We start from the raw sequence: 21623 nt of genomic DNA, 5'->3' as shown, positions 1-21623 counted from the left end.
ATTAACACACTGAATAATATTTGCTGGAAAAAGCTCTAATGTTTGTGGACCTTTTTATTCGTTATTGTAACATATATTTTGCCAAAGAAACATAAATCATTTTAAATTATGATAAATGAAATAAACAGTTAACCTTTCAGTTTCCCATATTGTATGATTCTCCAAAATAGGGTAAAAAATGTCACAGATGAAATTTGCTTAGACAGTATTGTCAGCTTCCAGCCTCTGCTTGTATCCATCCTAACCTATATGCTATAGTTTTTTGTGTGATTTATACTTCATTGAAAGTAATAGATCATCAGCAATGTAAAGGCTCTTCTTTTATAGAGATCTGTATGAAAATATTGCATGTGCAATTTTTCATTGTTTTTGTATCAACACTGAACAGTTTGCTTAAATAGGTATCTTTAATGAGGTTATGTACTCTTTTTGATATGAAATTCTCAAAGGCCCACAGTGCAACTGAAACCCTATATTTAATTTTTGTTCAGGTGAAAGGATTTCAGATAGAATATTTGGCAAAGGTTCCAGAAGTAAAGGACACAGTGCATAAACACTCTCTGCTGCACCACCTTTGTCATATGGTTATGGAAAAATTTCCAGATTCAACAGACTTGTATTCAGAGATTGGTGCTGTTACACGTGCATCAAAAGTTGATTTTGATGAGCTTGCTGCCAACATTCAGAAAATGGAGCAAGAGTGCAAAGCCTCTTGGGACCATCTAAAAGTTATTGCAAAGCATGATGGCTTCACTATGAAGACAAAGTAAGTTATCTGTAGTCAGTTTTATGAGTTTACTTAGTTTTCTTTTACTCTCCCTTACTTCCCAGTTCACACACTTCATGCCATAGTTATGTTTTATCATCTACTGTAAATATTACTGATTCCATATTAGCTTTGTTTGTAAGTACATTATCTGATCAAAAGTATCAAGACACACCTATTTAACATGGAACTGATGGCTAGATGTAATGAGAGGTGAATCTGCCATTGTAAAAGGAAACAGGGAGTATTGTGTTGTCAGTAGAGAAGCAGTAACTTCAAAATAAGTCAGTCAGGAGAGTTCAGTGACTTCAAAAGTGGACTAATCATTGGATGTCACGTTAGTAAAAGATCCATCAGATCATATTTCAGACTGAAACTTCCTGGCAGATTAAAACTGTGTGCCCGACCGAGACTCGAACTCGGGACCTTTGCCTTTCGCGGGCAAGTGCTCTACCAACTGAGCTACCGAAGCTTCGGTAGCTCAGTTGGTAGAGCACTTGCCCGCGAAAGGCAAAGGTCCCGAGTTCGAGTCTCGGTCGGGCACACAGTTTTAATCTGCCAGGAAGTTTCATATCAGCGCACACTCCGCTGCAGAGTGAAAATCTCATATTTCAGACTGTTCATGATATGATTGTAAGTGGAAATGTGAAGGAACAACTACAACTGCACCAAGACCAGGCACTCAGCAGAAGGAATTCCTCGGTATTTCCAGAGAGCTACCAGCAGTCCAGCTACCACAGTGACCACTTGTAAACTTTAAGTTTATTTTGAACTGTTCATCTTTGTTACCAATAACTCTCTTTGTTGCTCGATATTGTCAGCTATCATAAGTTTCAGCACTAATAAAACCAATTTTGTCACATGCAGAGTACTATACTAAGGAAAATCTGGGATGAAATAATAACAATCAGAAAAGGATAGATTGCTACTCAACACATACAAGAGGCATTGAGGTGCTAGATAAGCACATTGAAAGAAGGCTGGAAGATGTTATTATTTATCGGGCAAAACCTTCAAATAAAGGAAACTCCAGGTTGGACTGTCAACAATATCGGAAAAGATAGATTGCTACTTACCATAAAGATGACACGTAAGATGCAGTCAGGCACAGTTAAAAGATACTTACATGTAAGCTTTCAGCCACAGCCTTTGTTAGAAAAAGAAAGAGAAACACATGATTTGTTCAGATAAGCAAGCACTCCTCACACATACTTGACCGCCAACTCCGGCAGCTCAGACCAGAATGCAGTCTGGTCCAAAGTACCCTTCATGTGTGCGTGAGGTGTGCTTGCTTGTGTGTATGAGTGGTGTGCGTTTCTCTTTCTTTTTCTGATAAAGGCTGTGGCTGAAAGCTTGTGTTCAAGTGTATTTTAATTGTGCCTGTCTGCAACTTAATATGTCATCTTCACTGTAAGTAGCAATCTGTCTTTTCCTATATTGTTGGACTGATCCCTTCATCAGACACAGGCAAAACACACAAACACATGAATAACTCACTGTTGTCTTAAGGTGAAGTCAAGTCTTCAGATATTGCTTCACTGCCTGTACCATCTAGATTCTGCCCACCAACACCAGCTTTTCTGAATAATTGCACAGATGGGAACACTCCTGTAACATATCCTTCATTCCTCTAACCTGCATAGCCTCATCCATCACGAGCCCTTGTCCTTCATCTGCCTATCTCCTTACCTGTTTCCACTCCAGCCCTACATGTGCCTCCTATCCCTCCAGTGCACCTGTATAGTTTTTCCTCTTCTACTTCTCTCCCCTCTCCCTTGGCCTTCCTACCTGACCCCAATACATTCTCCCGATGCTGCATCTAGCAGCCCACTATCCTGTTCCCACCATATCCCTACATGCTTCCACAGGTAGCATGTGTCTTCCCCCACTCCTATACTGATACCCCTCCACCTCCCTGCCCCAGAAGTATAGGGAAAAGGACAGCAGCACAATAAGATGAAATATCAATATGAACAAATTCTAAACAAGTTTATAGGAAAAACTGCTACATTAATAAATGCAAAACTGGGTTTCTTATTTTAAATGGCAATTACTGCCAAGTTTTCCGCAACTCGTCGACTCGCGGTAGCGTTCTCGCTTCCCAAGCATGGGGTCCCGGGTTCGATTCCTGGCAGGGTCAGGGATTTTCATTTGCCCCAAGATTACTGGGTGTTGTTGTGTCATCTTCATCATCATCATTCATCCCCATTACAGTTGGAGGAAGGCAACGGCAAACCACCTCCATTAGGACCTTGCCTAGTATGGCGGTGCGAGTCTCCCACATTGTTCCCCTACGCTCTCTCAAGAAGCATGGGACTTCATTTCCATTTACACTGACAAGTTAACTAATTTTCACCACTTGTGACAGATTTATCATACATCTTACATAAAAACTCATTTGCATTGTGTCTGCTGTAACTATAATGAATAGAGACAGAAATTTAAATCAGGTGAGCTCTTTATATAGTCTTCGCTTAGCTAAATTTGATGTGCAAGTCACCAAAGTGGTGTCAAATCAAAAGATTTGCACCCGGCAAATGGTCTACCTGACGGGAGGCCCTAGTCATATGACTTACCTAAACTGGAGCATCTTTTGGTTCCAAGTCTTCAAGTTTTGTATCATTTGCTTTGGCAAGGTGTACCATCATTGATTGTGTGCGCTAATGTTGTCTCTTAGACCTTGGCTCAAAAAAAAAAGCTTCTTGCAATACATGACACACACACACACACACACACACACACACACACACACACACACACACACAAATGTGCGCACGCGCCAGCGCAAATGCAGCTCACGCACACAACTGCAGTCTCAGGCAACTGAAGCCACACTGAGTGTGGTTTCAGTTGCCTGAGACTGCAGTCGTGTGTGTGTGTGTGTGTGTGTGTGTGTGTAGTCTATTGTTGACAAAAGCCTTAATGGCTGAAAGCTTTATTTGTGACAGTCTTTTTGTTGTGCCTATCAGCGCCTCAGCATCTCCGCTATAAGGTGAGTAGCAACTTTCATTTCCATAATATTGTTACATTCCATCCTGGATTTTCCACTCTTTAGTTTTAAATTTTATATTGTTTTCAGCTATGTCATCACACTAAGAGTTAATAATCAACACAGAAACATCAGAATTTGTGTATGTATGTAAGAAAATTTGAAATGGATAAAAGCACTTGCTTAAGCTCCTTAAGTATGCCCGTTAACTGACATTTGCACTTAACATGATTTCAGGTCTCAGAGTGAAATAAATTACGAAGTTAACATATTTTATTTATTTCCATTCATTAATGTCCTGCAAAATTATAGCCTGAGGTAACTTACCTTTAACACTTTGACTGCCATGTGGCCACTGATAGCCAAAGCAGGCTGCTCTACTGCACCACTGGTGGCCTCTTGGCAGTCAACTTATAAATCACACATGGAGTGTTACTCTCTGTAATGTAATCACATAATAAAAACTCGTAGTTAAGAAAGCTAGTTTTATTAAGAAAAGCAGACTATAAGAATATTATTATTATGTGATATTAAATCACAGCCATTATTCAGGCAACTTTTTCAGGGGTTTGGTAGACTGCCTCATTCTGTATCACTGACATGTCATACAAATGATACATGGATCACCAACGACCTTCCTGTTGCATTGTTATTCAAAAATTATTCATTAAAAATATGTTGACGAGTCACAAGGTATTTGGTTTGTTTCAGGATGTCCGATTTTCTGGCAGACTGTGCCGAGAGGATTATTGTTTTAGGGATAGTGCACAGAAGAGTCATGAACAGGTTAGTAATAAATACTATAACAATTACTTCAATACAATTTTGTGTGTGTGTGTGCGTGTGTGCGTGCGTGTGTGTGTGTGTGTGTGTGTGTGTGTGTGTGTGTGTGTGTTTTGTTCTTTACTTCATTTATCTTTCTTTGGAAGCTAATCAGCAGTATTATTTTGTGTTCCATATTTGGATGATATGCCTACAGTTGCCAATTTATCGAAAATTCTTTACAGAGCAGACTTATTCATCTAATAAACCAGTATATGTTGAACCAATTATTTTTCTGTAACAGAAAACTTGGTAATAATGTAGCTCATGAAAGAATGATGCAAAAAATATTTGTGTTTAAGGTTTCATAAATTTCTCCTATGGCTGGGGATTCCGATGCATCGAGTGCAGGATTTACGACCAAATGAATTTTGCCGCACTGTTTCTGAGTTTGCTCTTGAGTATCGCACTACTCGAGAACGTGTACTGCAGCAACTCGAGAAAAAAGCAAATCATCGTGAACGCAACAAAACACGTGGGAAGATGATTACTGAGGTATGATGTACACAAAGTCATTAGTGTTACAGATATTAACTGGAAATGATGAAGAGTACATGTCTAAGTAGTCATTTAATACCTTAAGGACTTTTTATGTTTTGTAGGTTGGCAAGTTTCGCACAAAGGAGGATCGTGCAGATGCTGAATTACGGCAGCTGTTGGGTGGAGATGTTTCTGATGCAGAAAGTGTTCATGGCACTTTAACACTGCCATGGCGTCGACAAAGGAAGGACGCAGGTACGTAATGAAACTCCAATTTTTTTAAATGATGTTGTTGTTGTTGTTTTCATTGACATCATCACTGTCTTCAGTCTGAAGACTGTTTTGATGCAGCTCATGTACAAACCTCTTGATCATTAAATAACTGTGCCAAAGTAAATCCATTTGAACCGTCTTACTGTATGCTAACCTTTGTCTCTCTCTACAGTTTTTACCTTCCGTATTTCTGCTACCAAACTGATGATTCACTAATGTCACAGAATGTGTCATATCAACTGAGCCCTTCTTTTAGTCAATTTGTGCCACAAATTTCATTTTTACCCTACTTGATTCATGGCCTCCTCATTATTTATTTGGACTCCCATATAATTTTCAGCATTCTTTTGTAGCACCACATTTCAAAATCTTCTATTGTCTTCTTGTCTGGAACAACTTATTGTTCACATTTCATTCCCATACAAGGCTACACTTTCTTACACATAAAATTATATTTTATATTAGTAAAGTTCTCCTTTTCAGAAACGCTTTTCTCTCTATTGTCAGTCTGCATTTTGTAGCTGCTCTTCTTCAGCCATCATCAGTTAATTTGTTTCCAAAATAGCAAAATGGATTGAATACTTTTAGCATCTCATTTCCAGAACTCATTCATTTGTTGTGTTCCATAGATATTATCAAAAAGGGGAACCTTCATGAATGTGGAACAAGTCAAGGTGTACATTAACATGAGACTAACACATCATGCAAATTTAATCTGTATACTGTATTAAGAGTAATCTGTCATTATACTGCTTAATGCTGTACTCACTTACACCATCTAAACTTGAGTAAGTTAGTAAGAAAGCTGCTACTTTTTTTTAAAAAAAGCTGCTGTGTTCTTAGTTTTATTATGTAGCTGCTATTAGTAGTTAAATATTTACTTGATTACAATGGTGTTTTTCTAAGAAAATATTTCTACATATATAAATATGAGTCCTACTTATGGTACAATATCACTTGTCAGATAGCTTTATAATGAATCCTACAACTTGCCATTTACCGATCAAAATGGTTAAATCCCTGAATTAATCATATAATTTGTAGAAAGAGTGGTTAATGAAATATGTTTTAATTTCCTTTTGAATTGGTAGAGGTTCCTGATATTTTGCATTATGTTGGACAGGAGCTTGTTAAATATCTTACTACCAGAGTATGTGCCTCCATTCCGAACCCTGGACAAATAGCCAAGGTCTACGTGAAAATTATTTTTGTGTATTATATCGAGACTATGCATATCACAGTTCAGTAAAAACTGATTTACATCATCAGTAAGAAAAATCAATAAGGAGTAAATATATTGGGAAGTGAGTGTAAGAATTCAAAGTTCCTTAGAAAAGCTTCTACAAAATTTGTGGTTCTCTGCTTTACACGATATTCATACTACTCACTTCTGCTGAGCAAACACTGTATTCACTTCTGGTGCACTGCTCCAAAAGATAATTCTGTAGTACAACAGCCAGTAAAATTATGCAAAATAATCCAATACCCTTGTCTGTAGTCAGCACAATGATAGATGCTTGTAAGGGCAAGGCTGGAATGAGCTTCTTGATTAGTTTATCCATATATTTACTCCATTTTTACTTGTTATCCAGGAATTACTTGAAATTGCATAATAAGAGTCTTTTTGAGATTAAGACTTAAACTGTTAACTGTGAACCACTTATAAACATCTTCCTATCATCTAAGGTTTTTCTGCCAAGGTTGGGTCTGGACCCTTGATTAGTGAAAGTGAAAACTCAAGGACTGATTTCTTTTGCAAATGCATCTTATGAAGATTATGAGTGGCATAGCTGTACACTTTGGTTACTGGTGGTCTTACGCATACAATGACCAGTTGATTCTTGTAAATGGCATGTTGCCAATGCGTAAAAACATGAATCGTAATATGTAGCCACTTATATAGAATTAAGTATCAAAATCTGCTTGTATGAGACTCAAGGTGATGTTACCATTTTACAATATCTTACGTTTGATCCATATTGTACCTTTTTAAAAGTGCTCACATGTTTATTGAATGCTGATCTACTTTATTAGGTTTCTCAGTTGTCCAAGTAATAGTGGCTTGTCTATATAATAGTGGCAAATGCAGAAGCAGCAGATGTTTGTTGCATGTGTAAAGTGTAATGAAAGCATTTTTTAACACCGCTAATGACTTCTCACATACTTCTAATCTGTACTTGGAAATTGACAGGCGTTTATAAAGCTAATATTGTAAAATGTATTTTTCATTTTAATAACCAAATTTCCTGGTGCAGGTGGGTGAAGGTTATAGCACGTCAAGGAATTATTAAACTGCTTAATTAACACAGTATAAGCTTTCAAGAGCCATACACTGCAAGTATTAATAATTTTCTGCATCTTTCATGTGCATGAACCACCTTTTGCACTAAACAGTATTGACATGTTCAGATATGTACCTTAAAATAAACGATGCAGGTTGATCCATTTGTTCAAGATTGTTCCCTAATTAAATTAACAGGAAAATTCTCTGGTTACTGATTCAGAAAATTCATTGTGCACTATGGTATGAGCCATATGGAGGTAATTGGATAGGCAGGGAAGGGAGAAAAAAAAAAAATTTTGTTACCACTAATTAAGTTCAAAAATCTGCTTAGAGGATTCTGTAAATCAGCTGCTAATAGTTACATATGTATGTGGATGCGTATATACACCAAATTACTTTGGGAGTGAAGATATCAACCCACAGAACAGTAGAGGCATTGTTTCATCAAAAGTTATGTACATGAAACAGAGAACTTTGCAACCTTCCCCATAAATCCTTATTTGAACTACACTAGGCTCTTTAGTTTCACTACAATAATTATACGTGATGGCAGTATGCTTTATCACGCAACAGCTTTAAAACAATTACACTGGCACTGCATGTTTCTGATTGTTGCATAATGTACTCCAGAATGATGTCTGCAGCTTCAACATCAGCAGTGTGAGATTTCTTCACATTCTCTTCTCCTATGTCTTCTTCTTCATCACTTTCATCATAACTTTTCTGTATACTTTTGATTAACTCTTTGTCTGTTAAAGTTTGGTCATAACTGGTTGCTTATCCAGCATTGTACTCAGCAGCAGTGGCGTTCTGCATAGAATATCAGTTCAACTTATCGCTAATTTTGAGTTTCCACTCGAGGTCTAGCATAACATGTTTCCTTTCAGAAGCATGATGCTGAATCCTAAAGAAAGCTACAGTTTCAGTATAGCATTGTGTAACATTATATTTAACTAACAACATTGTTGTATGTGAGTATTCATTATTGTACTTGTCATTTCTGCTTGAGTGACTACAGGGTGGATGTGGGCCAGATTACTGAAAGGCCAGATTAGCAAGAGCTTAGTGTACTGCGCACACACACACACACACACACACACACACACACACAGAGGTAATTCTAGAAGTTGTTCAAGGGGGGGCAGGGGAGGGGGGGGGGGGGGGGGGGAATGGAATATAGCGTAACAAAAGGAGAGTTGGGGTCATCAGCTCACAAATTGGTAAAATTTGGTTTTGCTTAAAGTAGTTTCTGGTAACTGTTTTTGAGTTCAGGGTAAAAATGTGTATTACTAAATAATAAGATGCCCATTTTAAGTTAAACGATATTTATTGGTTTGCATAGTAAGCTATTTGCTGTTCTTATTCTTTTGTTAAAATTTGTTTGAAATGCATTGCAACCTATATTGCTACATATTTACAAAAATAATGAATGAGTCTGTTGGAGTAATATATTCACTGATTTCTTAAGTCATTTTATCCAGTGTAATAGGATGTTCCACACGCACACACACACACACACACACACACACACACACATCTGTATGGCTACAAAGTGTCAGAACTGCAGTTCTCCACCTTGATTGGTGTAAGGTTTTTTTCGATGGATTAGGTGACTCACAGGCATGGGAAAAGAAGCAGATGCACAGGATAGGAATGTGGGAAGAAGAGGCAGGAGGTAGGAGGAACATGAGATAGGAATGCATTAGGGAGAGACATTAGGTGGATGGAATAGGAACGCGCTAGGGATATACTGTAGATGCATGGGATAGGAACATAACACAGCCACCAGCATCACAGAGTTTGTGCAGGGCCGATAATGATGATGATAATGATGATGATGATGGAGATGACATGGAAGAGAAGACTGGAAGGTAAGACAGAACAGAGGAAGAGCAAGGTGGATGAGCACCGGCCCCGTAACTTCACTCACCCTACACCCATGTCTTCTTGCCCACAGTAGGATACAATAGGTTTTACCACTGCTGGCAACCCATTATCTTTTGGGCTGACATTGACAAAAATATGAGCCTCATTAAATTAAGATCATTAACAATCAGAAAATAGTCAAATTGTGTTCTGGTATCCTGCGGTTGGATATTTTAACATTTTTGGGCATAAAATATGAAGTACTCCCAATGGCTGAGCTTATTCTATATAGCCCTGCCAATCTGACATTTTGGAACTTTACGCTGCTACGTATAGTGTACACATACAGTATACATACAATCAAACGTGTTTTACAGTTTTTCCCTTCCACATATCACTCCACCAGACTGTTTACCACTTCTGACATGCAACCCTGATACTTTCTTTGATGCTTGTGATGCTGTAGCTTGAATTCTTTTGTTGCATGTATATTGATCATGCCTTCCTCTTGTTGCTGCTGGTTCAGTAGTTAATGGATACTGGAAACATTTGAATCAGTTTTCTCAATTTATGTGGCCCAGGGAGTCCATCATTCCCTACCATAATTTAGGGGCCCCTTCCCTGCCTCCATCCTTCCCTGCCCCCACCCTTTCTCCCTCCCTCCCCCTGTTACCATCACATGATTAAGAAGATTGTTTGAGTGTTTTAAGAACTCGTGAATATATTATGACAAAGGCACAATCCATGCCACACCATTGTGATGTGCGCTGTGAAGTTGATTCTCAGGTTTGGTTTTTTAATTTATCAATAAAGAAAATGCAAATCTTCAGATGTTGAAAGCAATGCCTCAAAATTGAAAATAGCTCCTTTTCAACAATCAGGCAACAACTTGCCAATCATAAGAAAAAAATTGAACTTGTTGTTGTTATGAGTCTTTCTTTGACCTTTTGTAAACAAAGTAACCATATCAAAATTGATCAGAGTGTCATTATAACTATAAAAAAATTATCCTTACGATGTACACTGTGATCTCCTCCATACATCTAAAAAAGACAGAAAGAATAGTCTACATGAAAACTTAAAAATAATGCAAATTTCAAATTTATTCATAAATTAGAAAGCTAAACAGAGTGGTAGGATCAACTACTTTTTTTTCCTTTTTAATGTAGGAGCTTCTTCTTGTACAATATGTACAATCAGCCTCAGATTTTCAATGTTGTGACATCTGTATTATTCGATACTGGCCCTGCCTCCCTCCTTCCCTGCCCCCCCCCCCCCTCTCTCTCTCTCCCTCCCTCACCTGTTATCATCACATTTTAAATAAGATAACAATGAAAATTAATATCCAACTAAATCATTATAACTAAGAAGATCATTTAAGTGTTTTAAGAATTCATGTGAATTCTATGGTTACTTTATCTGCAGTTACAACAGACAGTTCTCGTCAGAGAATGACACAAGAATCTGTAAACTGGCTCATGAATAAATCAAGTTGTTGCAAAATATGAACATTGAAGAACATAGCATTAAGGGTATGGAGGAGAAAATACTTGAATATCTCCTTGCCAGAGTTCTTCCATATTAATGGGAAAACTTTTCAGTAACAGCAGGAGCACCACCCGCAAATAATGCTTGTATTCCATCATGTAGCTTACAGTATTTAGAAACACAGTTGTTTCCCTTGTAATAGTGCTCCTCTCCTTTGCTACTTAATTCTTCCTTTGGCAGTTCACTTTCTATATTTCTTTTTTTGCAAAATTAGCCTAAAAGTAACCATTGTATGTGTTCTCACTGCAATTAAATCCCAAGTAATCAGAGCCCAAAACAATATCGGAATAATCTGATGATGGCCATGTTAATACCGTAGGGCATAAACATTTCATTTGTAAATATAAAAAATCATTTCACCCTCTCCAGCGATGTTCTACAGCTGAGATGTCTGTGCTATCTACTGTTTGTACGTAACAGTCAACTCTAACACTCTTCCTGTCTCACACATATCTTCCCAGATAAGTATAATTAAAATAACTTAAGCTTCAGGAGTTTAGTATTTTCTGTCCTTTATTCATAGTCTAAAGGAATATATCAGACATACTATCACCATTCATATGGCTTACTATGTAGTGAAAGTTGCCCTGAGCAATTTTGTAGCCACATTAGTAATCCACTTCATTACTAGAAATATTTTTAAAAATCTACCACTCCTCCTTTGAACACCCATTGTTATTCAAATGCTTCAGACTCTGTATCTTTCATTGACAATACTCTTGCCTAATGAATTATCCAGGCATGATTCATGACCTGCCTCACAGCTTACCTCTGCTGTTAACACACTTCTGTTTTCTAAGAGAGGTACTGCCAGAGGACTACAGTGAGACATGGTTTGATAACTTGTCCCATAGCTGAATGTGCCTCACAATGTGTTTAAACGTAAAATTTAAATGTGGACTAGAGGACTACAAGTAAAATGTAGGTACACACTAGAGGACTACAATTTTTCAGGTCGAAATGCTCTGAGTCCTTCAACTGGCGATGCAACAGTGAATGGTCACCTGACAGATGGAGATGATGAAATTTTGGAATCTCTTGTGAAAACTGCCACCAAAGCACCAAATACGAGGACAACACCACGAGAACGCAAACGAACCAGAAATGCTGATCGCAAATCCTGTAAGTCTAACAGCTGATATTCCTCTCTCATTAAAAGTAAATTTTAGGACTGAGAAGAAGAGCTCCAAGTTACATGATGAAACAAAAGCAAGAGTACTTGACTAGGCTAAATATGTTTCTTTGCCTGCACTTTATATTACTTGAGACAGGGTTTGGGGTAACTTTTTCTTCCTTCCAGCAACTGCATGTCTGTTCTGTGCCAATGCTTTGACTGCATCTTTCCTCTGACAAACATAGCTAAAAAGTTTATTTGAGTGTCTTTCAGCCATTGTCTAATTTGTTTATGTTTCAAAAGAAGCTGATAGGATACTCAAAAAGAGTATCCAACCACCTTCTTTTGAAACATCTTAGCAAAATTATCCTGTTCAGTTATGAATTTCATATTCATATATTGGTTACTTGAAAAAGTTTAGGAACTCTTTCAGTAACATCCTAGGCAGTATTAAAATTGTTGCAGTTAGTTCCCTGATTAGCTTCTGCACTTAGGTAATGCAAGCACCTTACTTGAAAATTTTGCAGTAGTAAGTATGTTGGTCCATTAAGTTACAAGTTAACAGTAAGTAGCTATTTGTCAAACAGTTGTCGTCAGTTATCATCCACAAAAGGTTACAATTTTTTGATATATTGTCTGCATGTTCCTGCACATTATAAATAATAATAATAATATAATTCAATAACATTAATGTTAAAGGTGAGTTACATAATTACACTCAAAACCTGCTTTTCGAGACAGTGCCATGGCAGATGCCACATCACTTCATTTACATGTGAAAGTTTAAATTTAGGTCCTCAGTTTGGATGGGTTTCCTTCTTCTGAAGAGACATAGTATAACGATGAAACAAAAACATACTGCAGGCTGTGAAATTTTAAACTGAGACAAATGAACAAATGTTTCACTTTTGGTGAAGCAAGATAGAGTAGTTGGAAAACAAGTTGTTTACTGTCAATTTGCCTTCCAGCCTTCGTTTATCGCAGCTCAACATTCTGGAAGACTTATCTGTTTCTGTGTGTTATTCACCAATTTTTCTCACATCTATATTTTGTCTTCTTATCTCTGGTAGAAAGAACTCATGATTCCAGAAACTTAAGTTGGTACTATCTTTTGCATATACACATTATGCTTTGGAAGTGTTATAAGTATATGGCGTGCAACAAGCATCTGGTTATATTTGCATATAGACTTCAAATTGTCACATAGCTGAAGTCTTTATATGTGGTTACTACTTCTTGACACCTCACTCCTGATGTGTGTCCCTTATAGAGCACAATGGCAAGAAGTTTTTTTTATCACAATACTAAAAAACTAAATGCAGAATAGGACCTATATTGAAAAATTTTATAATTCAAATAATTTAGATATTGTCTTTTTTGGTGCTCTATGTAAATAGTCAATGCCAAATACACACTCGTGATCTGTGGATCCATGAACAAAACCCAGGTTGTTGTGAGTACAGCACGGGATAAGCACCAAGAATGTGAGCCAGAAAGTCAATGTCCAAAGCAGTGTCAAGATCTGAATAACAGCTAGACGTAACCAGTGTTTACTTGTTTGGTATGCTGTACTAGACTGAGGTATGGTAGCTCGCTTAACCTGTGGCAGTCAGTGGGTCAGATCACATAACTCAATGGCCATGCCCCTGGTGGCACCTAGCTGAAACTAACTGGAGTGCCTGCGTGTTGCCATTGCTAAGATCTGCTGTCAGGAATATAAAACCAGCATGTAGGGCCAAGTTGACCTCGCCGGTGCTGGTGACTGTGAATGTGGGGGGGCAGGAGAGGCATCACTCACTGCCGGTGAATCAAGGACCATCAGCCCTAGATCGACCCCAGCAGGAGGCCAGCTTGACGACAGTGAGGATGGAGGAGCTGGAGTGGATCTGCAGCTTGAGACTGGTCCAGTGCCACTGGGGTGTGGGGCAGAGGGGAAGTTCTTTCTCCACAGGTGACCTAACTGTGATTCTTTCATCTGCACATTAGTAAGTAAGGTCCTGGGGTTGGAAGTCCTACCATGGTGCAGGAGGCATGGGAGAGGGGATGAATTCCTGGCTGGAGGTGACCCTAGTGTCAATTCTGTGGAGCGGAGGAGGAGGCTAGGATTCTGTAGAGACAGCTGTGGTGGTGCAGCAGGTGAATGATGCCAGTCTAGATTTCAAACAGCTGTGAATCCATCTGGCCTAGGATAAACCCTTTGGTTCAACCTGGACACCAGATGAAACTGTGAGCACATACACTGGCACCCTGAGTGTAGGCGAGCCTGTATGCAGGAGGACATGGTGCACGGGATGCAGAAGATCTAACAGGGTGTGATGATGCCTGCGCCCATGCAGAAGTCTGGCTGAACTAACTCCGTTGATGGGGTGGGCTTATATGTTGCAAGGAATCTGTGTGAGGCATCCTCAGCCAATGGTGTATGCATGACGTTCCACATCTGAATCTTGAAGGTGTGGACCATCCATTCAACTTCCCTGTTGGAGTTGCAGTGAAAAGGCAGTAGTCAAATGGATGATGCCATTTTTGTGTCAGAAGGCCTCAAACTGTGCTCCATCTGATTTGATGTAAATTGAGTACTGTTGTCAGATACTAAGGTGCAAGGTGCCCCCTCAATAGCAAAAATTCTCTCAGGGGTGTGGATGGTGGTGAGGGTAGTAGTGGTAGTAGACAACATGTGTGTCACATATGAGAAACTGGAAATGGCATCCACAACCAACAGCCACATAGCTCTCAGAAATTGCCCAACAAAATCGCTGTGAACCTTCTCTTGTGGGCAGTCAAGGCAGTTCCGCGGTGAAAAATGCTGCACTGGGTATGTCTGATTGAAGGCGTGGGAGTGGCATGTGTTTCAGTGTTGGTTTTGATGCCAGTGCAGTAGACATGCCACCGGGCTATAGCCTTCATGAGCGTGATCCATCAGTGAGATGTATGAAAAAACTGGTGGATGTGGGTCTAGAGCCAGTAAGATTGACAACCCAGTAGTCAGAGTCCTATGAGGTCAAAGTCAAGATGCCCTGAGGTGCATGGAGCTAGTAATACAGCATGAAATAATTTTGAAAAACTGGGTCAGCCTGGTAGGAAACATGTTCCAGCCACTCCTGGATTTCAGACATGTTCCAGCTACTCCTTCTGGACTTCAGACAAAACCTTGGGGGTCGTGGGACGCTGCCATTGTGACATCACATGTGTTCTGTGGTGACATCACATGTGTTCAACAAGAATTCATCCAAGGTGGTTTGCAGCTGTTAATCCACTGCAAAACAAGCTGCTTGATGGCAGCCGAATTCCATGTCAGAGTATGTCTGCATTGGTATGTTGGGCAGTGGGACAAAAATGGATGTTGTAATGATAGTCGCTTAAAAACAATGCCCAGTCCCAGTCGTACTATGTATAGTTGTCAAAGGGGTGTTACTGGAGCACTGGTTCTCAAAGTATTTGGTCTTTAATACGATTTTTGTAACCCTGACTTCACCGCTAACTCATGCAGGGCTTGGACAGCATCCTTAGAGTTGTTGGTTATGATTGCTATGTCATCTGCGAAGACAAGGACCTCATCTTGATTCTTCGGGTCCCGGCTCCAATGGTAACCAGTTTGATTCCTAGATTCTTCAGTGTACATTCCCAGGTTATGATGACTTTATCACGCACCAGATTAAACAGGATGGGTGATAGACTATCACCTTGTTGTACTTCCGTTATGATGTTGAAACTCCAAGATAATTCTCCTGTGAACTTCACCTTAGATGTTGTATCTGTGAGAGTCTCTTTGATGAGGGTGTGTGTGTTGTAATCCATACATCGATCTTGGAGTACTAAGAAGAATGTGTGGCGGTCAATGGAATCATAAGCTTTCATAAAGTCGACAACAACCATGGTGATCTTCATACTCCTTTTTTGTTTTAGTTGGAGAATGGTTTTCAGATCGATGATCTGCTTGGTACAGGGTATACCACATTGAAATCCTTCTTGATATTCACCAGTTGTTTGTTCACATCGACTTTCTGCGTTGTCCAGTAAAATCTCGGAGAGCACTTTGTATCCTGTTGGCAGCAGAGAAATCCCCTGGTAGTTGTTGACACCACTGCAATCGCCTTTCTTATGTAAAGGGTGTGTGATAGCCGATTTCCAATCATCAGGGACCCTGCCAGTCTCCCAACAGTCAACCAAGATCTGGTGTAGGGCCTCTGTGATTGTATTTCCAACTGGTTTCAGAGCTTCTGCAATGATGCCATCTTCCCTGGGTGCCTTGCAGTTTTTAAGATGGTTGATGGCATTAGCAACTTGCTGTATAGTTGGTGGGTTAGATGGTAGGAGCATCTCTTGAGGATCTTCAACAGGCAGTCTTTCTGTGGGCTCTTCGCAGTTAAGCAATTGCACCAAATAGTTTGCCAAAAGTTCCACATTCTCGTGGTTATTAGTGACCAGCTCCCTGGGTGTATTCTTAAAGTGAAGGCATTGTGGTTTGTACCCTCAGAGTTCCTCTTTGAATGCTTGATAAAAGTTTCTGGTGTTGTACATTTTAAATTCTTCACCCAACTTTTCCAGTCTTGATCGATCATAAGATCTCTTCACACACCTGATGGTCTTGCTTGTCAGTTTCTGTACCATTGTGAAATTTGCCCTGTGTTCTTGTCATTTAGTCGAGTTCCACTTCCTCTAGGCTGTGGCACGCTCATCAACTGCAAGGTCACAATCAGGATTCCACCATCTATGACGTCACTTCCTTCGAGGTTGTCAGAGGTTATTGGTCGCCTCACTATCCTTTTCATAATATTGTCATTATTCCATCCCGGATTTTCCATTGTTTGATTTTTTCAAAGCTACTAAGGTGTTGTGTGCTTAGGCCAAGTAATGTGACTGACGGCAATTGAAATCCACACTTTATGAGGACAACAGGGACTAACTAAGTTGAGTTTCTAAGGACAAATGTCCATGAATATTGAAGAGGTGAGGAGCAGGAAGATTAAGCAATGACTCAGTCCCACAAGGCTGGGAGCTTGAGGGCACTCAACTGATGAGCAGCAAGGTGCTTTAATGGCATGGTTCTGTGAGGCAGTGGCTCATGGATAGTCCAGAGAGAGATTCAGTGGAACAGTGCTCTCAGAAGTGGCTGACAAAAGTCCAACGTTGCACGGGCTCATGGCAAGTGCGAGAAAATGCCTTGGTGGTCTTCAACAGCAGCAGGCATTGGGTCTGTAATGCAGACTTTTAGTGGTTGATGGTTAGTCAGAGTGTGGAGCATAACTGACTCCCGAGGGGTGAAGCAGCGACCTAAGTGCATGCCCATGGAAGACTTTATGTGCAGTGTCATGTGAAATATGGCCTTGCAGATGTGAACAGGTGCTGTGTATTGTGACCTTGATGCCATGTATTGGCACAGCTTGCGCCTCCGAATGCTGTGGCAGCTGCAGGAGGCACTGTGGTAAACAGCTCAGTGACTTGTCTATTGACAAATAACCTCCAAGGAAGTGTATCCATAAGTGTGATCGCTGAAAATGTAAGGGGACACGCCTGCATTCACTACACCCCTCCCCTCTTAAAAGAGATGGCTCAATCATGTCAGAGAAGTGCAGCACCCAAGTGAGAAGGCACAACACAGACTGTCCCAATAGCTTGAATGACACAAAAGTACATTTAGGCAGTGTGCAAACATGTGCCTAAGAAGTTACCAACAAGCTTCTGATTACTGCAACACAAACTTGCATGTCACAGGCTTTGAATATACCCTAAACACTATGCATAAAAAGAACCCCTGAAAACACAAAAACCTCCAAATAAGATTGTAAGATACAGTGAAGAAGACCACTGAAACTGTGTTGCAGAACCATTGGTATCTGATACATAGGAAGGAAAAATCATGTAACTATTTCACAATAACTTACAAAAGCTCAATGTGAAGTGTTTCAATATACTGAACTGAACCACTAAGCAACACAAGAACAACGATCCCAGGAAAACAAATATGCCATGTCTGCATAGGTGAACTGCAACCAACTGCTGCTGATGATGGTGGGGAAAGCCGGGTGTAGGCAGGGCTTGAGACTAAATTTCCATGAAGCTGCAACCCAAGGCCTGGAAGAACACATGACAGGATCAATGGCCCAAGTGGGGACAGAGAGACTAGTAGCAGGAGTAGTTCCTGTTGAGCCACAAACTGGTGTTGTTGTGACATATGTTGCTGCCTCAGTTCCAGAAACTTTGGGCCCATAACACAGGAACCTAAAACACACTTGTGATCTGTGAACAAAGCCAAGGTTGTCATAAGCAGAGCACGGGATAAGCACCAGACTGACCCATGGTGGATAGCTTAACCCATGGCTGTAAGTGGGTCAAATGATGTGATGTGGTGGCCACATCCACCTGGCAGTGCCTAGCTGAGTCTAACTGGAGTGCCCCCACATTGCTATTGCTAACGTCCATTGGCAGGGATATTAAACTACTATTAATTACACACTCATATAGACTACTGCATGTGTAACTGTTGGTTCTCTGTTGCCAAGATACAGTAAATTATCACAAACACCATTAAAGAGCACTTACATTTATAACAGAAATGCCACATCCATAAAGAGAAAATAAGCATGTAGTAACACAGGACAATTCTGATATAAGTTTTCAGCTGAAGTTAGAAGTACCAAGAATAATAAGTGACAGGTGGCAAATATGCATAGAGATGTGAAGTAGAACATTCACAAACATTCAGTTCTTTAATAAAATGAATACTAGGTTTTATTGCATTAGTAGGAAACTGGAAAGCCACAGTTTGTCTACAAAAAAGATAGGTTGCTTACTAAGTCTATAATGAAATAAAGGAGAAGTGGATATCAGCATTGAATTGGCCTGACAGAGGACATCAGACACGTATAATGAAGTTGAACGTGAATGACCATAGGCTTGTTAAACTGGTAAGTGTTTAAGAAAACTATTACTAAAGTTGAGTAGACACTCATTTCCATAGGAAGAGTCAAAAAGGAGGTAGACTAACAACAGCTCGTATAGTGATTTATTGAAGTCGAGTGATCTTATATTGTGTCTCCACAAGATATGGGACTGATCACAAAATATTAAAAATACGATAAAATTTTTACATGGAGATAGGGCACTTGCAACCATAAAAGTTTTTGGTATTTGTTTCAGTAACAACAATAAAGTACAATATGCCTTAAACAGCTAATACCATAAATGAAAACAGATATCAAAATCCTGCAAACATATTGTGCCTCAAATGACAGTGACTATGAAAATAAAAATGCCAAAACATGAAGTCACTATATTAATATATAGAGATATAAATAGTACATAATAACATGAAACTTGAGTTTCTTCTGGCATATGAAATGTTCAAACAACTTACATTCCACATCTTATAGTTTATTCATTGGCCCTTTTAAAGAGGTGTAAAAGCTGTAATTCTCTCTCCACTTGATCTGTGGGAATGAACAGGAGAAAATCTTAAAACATGTTATAATACTAACTGCCATGTGTGGTGCCCCTCAGAGCAGTACTGCAGCTGTATTGGGACATTATTCACAGTCAATTTAGTATACAGATACGAACTGTGTGATTTTTGCAACTATGTGCATAATACATTTGAAAAATAAGATGGAATTAAGAAAATTAACATTTATCTTATGTTAAATGGAATCTCATACTTTAATTTCTAAAGATGCATGACAGTAATAACCTACTGGATTAAGGCATCATGTTGGACAAATTGATGCTAATTATAACACCAAAACATTTGCTAAGTGCGGGTTCAAATGTTCACCTCATGTTTAAAATACCGATAGTGATAAATAGTTTTGTATTCATCTTCCAAGACAAACTATGAAAGACGATAAGAGGAATGGTTTGTTCTCTTCACGTATCAATTGTTGCAGAAATCCAGAACTGCCTAAAATGAGAGAGCCTGGTAAAAGGTGGTAACTGTCTTTGAAAACGAGTCTTCAGTGAGTTATTGCATGGCAGTCTATTTCCTAATGACACAGAAATTTAAGAGATAAGATAATATAAATTACAAGAAGAGTTTGGTTGCAATAATGGCTTTTCTCACACTCTGAATGCAGGAGTATCTAAATAAAACTGATACAATAACCAGAACTCACAGTCACACTCACATAGACAGGAAGACTGTATGAGGAGCTGATGTTTGAGAAAGCAAGTGGACTGATTCCCAAACTCTGAGCAAAAAACTGTTCATGTAATGATATATAGCCAATGAAATATTTGATACTCTGTTCATCAAAAAAACTTACAAAATATGATTTGCCCACCTAATACATGTAAAAATTAAACAAAATTTAAGTAGATGCATGGTGTTTTACATTTTGAAATTTATGACCACACTAAGTGCAAAACAAGTGCATTGTACAACCAACTTAATAAACGTTTTAAAAAATTTTAATTTGTATGTGACCACTACATAGATCAGTCAAAAACATGATGAGGATTCCCTGTTTTTTCACATAAACTTCAACTTTAATTAGACTATTCCAGGGATGCTATTTCAAGTCTTTTCACTTCTATTCAAAATAACAAATGAATGAGGTCCAGCACCATTTTTCTATTTCTTCCTAGAAATAGTCTCCAGATACAAGTTTTTCTGCTACTAAAACATACAGCACAACTAGCTATGTTTATTCTGGCTCTTTTCCATCATCCTTATTTTGCGGATGTCTTTAGTTTGTGTTGCAAGCCTCTGTTTGTTGTTTTTAAAATCTTCAATAATTTTTTTCTCTATCATAAAGTTTCCAGTCATTCCCTTACATTTCAATGAACTATTCGTTCTCAACAGTGGTTGACACTTACAAAAAGTTCTGTCAATGAGAAGGTCACTATATCCACTGATGATACATCTGATTTGAAATTCAAGAAATTTTTGAGATATTTTAAGTAAATATTGTATCAAACCACACTAATCTAGTTTTATACACATTTCCCCCCTTCCCTTTTTTATGATTCTTATCGGTGATTTATGTGCATCATGCATATCTTCAAGATGATGTATAATAATTGTTAAAAAAAAGGTCACTTAGCCAACACACCAACACTTGACAGATATTGAATCTCTATAGAATCATCTACTCCAACAAAGTATAAGAAGTTAAACTAAGTTTACACGAAAATTCAACTTCTTGGATGAATGATATCCACTAAGTCAGAATCCAGAACACAGCACCAAACTAGAATTCACTTTTCATTTTACCAACTTAAATAGGATGCAGTATTGGGACTGTGAACTCACTTTCCTGTTAAGTGTTCAGTCTCTTTTATTTAACCATATGCATTTTTAATTTTGAGTATTTAATTTCTGTTAATAACTGCAAAGTCAGGGAACAGGAATTAAAGTTATGGTTGAAAAATACTAATCATTAATTAGTGTTATTTCCATCATCTGGATATAAATCACTATACATATCTTAATAATAGTGCAGTTATGGTGTTAGCGGCTGTTGTGTTGAATGCTGCTGTTGGTAACAAC

The 21623-nt window shown here is 38.7% G+C and overlaps 1 protein-coding gene across 6 annotated transcripts in view; it reads left to right on the top strand.

Moving 5' to 3' along the window:
* LOC124613025 (FH1/FH2 domain-containing protein 3) overlaps positions 1-21623 on the top strand; it is a 647968-nt gene that overhangs the window by 601269 nt on the left and 25076 nt on the right. For 5 of the 6 annotated variants that reach the window (XM_047141585.1, XM_047141584.1, XM_047141583.1 and 2 more), the window contains 5 exons: positions 492-766; positions 4467-4541; positions 4880-5072; positions 5180-5312; positions 11983-12150. In XM_047141585.1, coding sequence (XP_046997541.1) covers positions 492-766; positions 4467-4541; positions 4880-5072; positions 5180-5312; positions 11983-12150 — 844 coding nt within the window. Of the gene's footprint in view, positions 1-491; positions 767-4466; positions 4542-4879; positions 5073-5179; positions 5313-11982; positions 12151-20022; positions 20092-21623 lie in introns of all 6 variants that reach the window. The other variant, XR_006979594.1, reaches the window with a different exon arrangement.

This window comes from Schistocerca americana, chromosome 4, assembly GCF_021461395.2.
Source record: "Schistocerca americana isolate TAMUIC-IGC-003095 chromosome 4, iqSchAmer2.1, whole genome shotgun sequence".
Taxonomy (NCBI): domain Eukaryota; kingdom Metazoa; phylum Arthropoda; class Insecta; order Orthoptera; family Acrididae; genus Schistocerca; species Schistocerca americana.
This window is presented reverse-complemented; position numbering and strand designations above follow the sequence as displayed.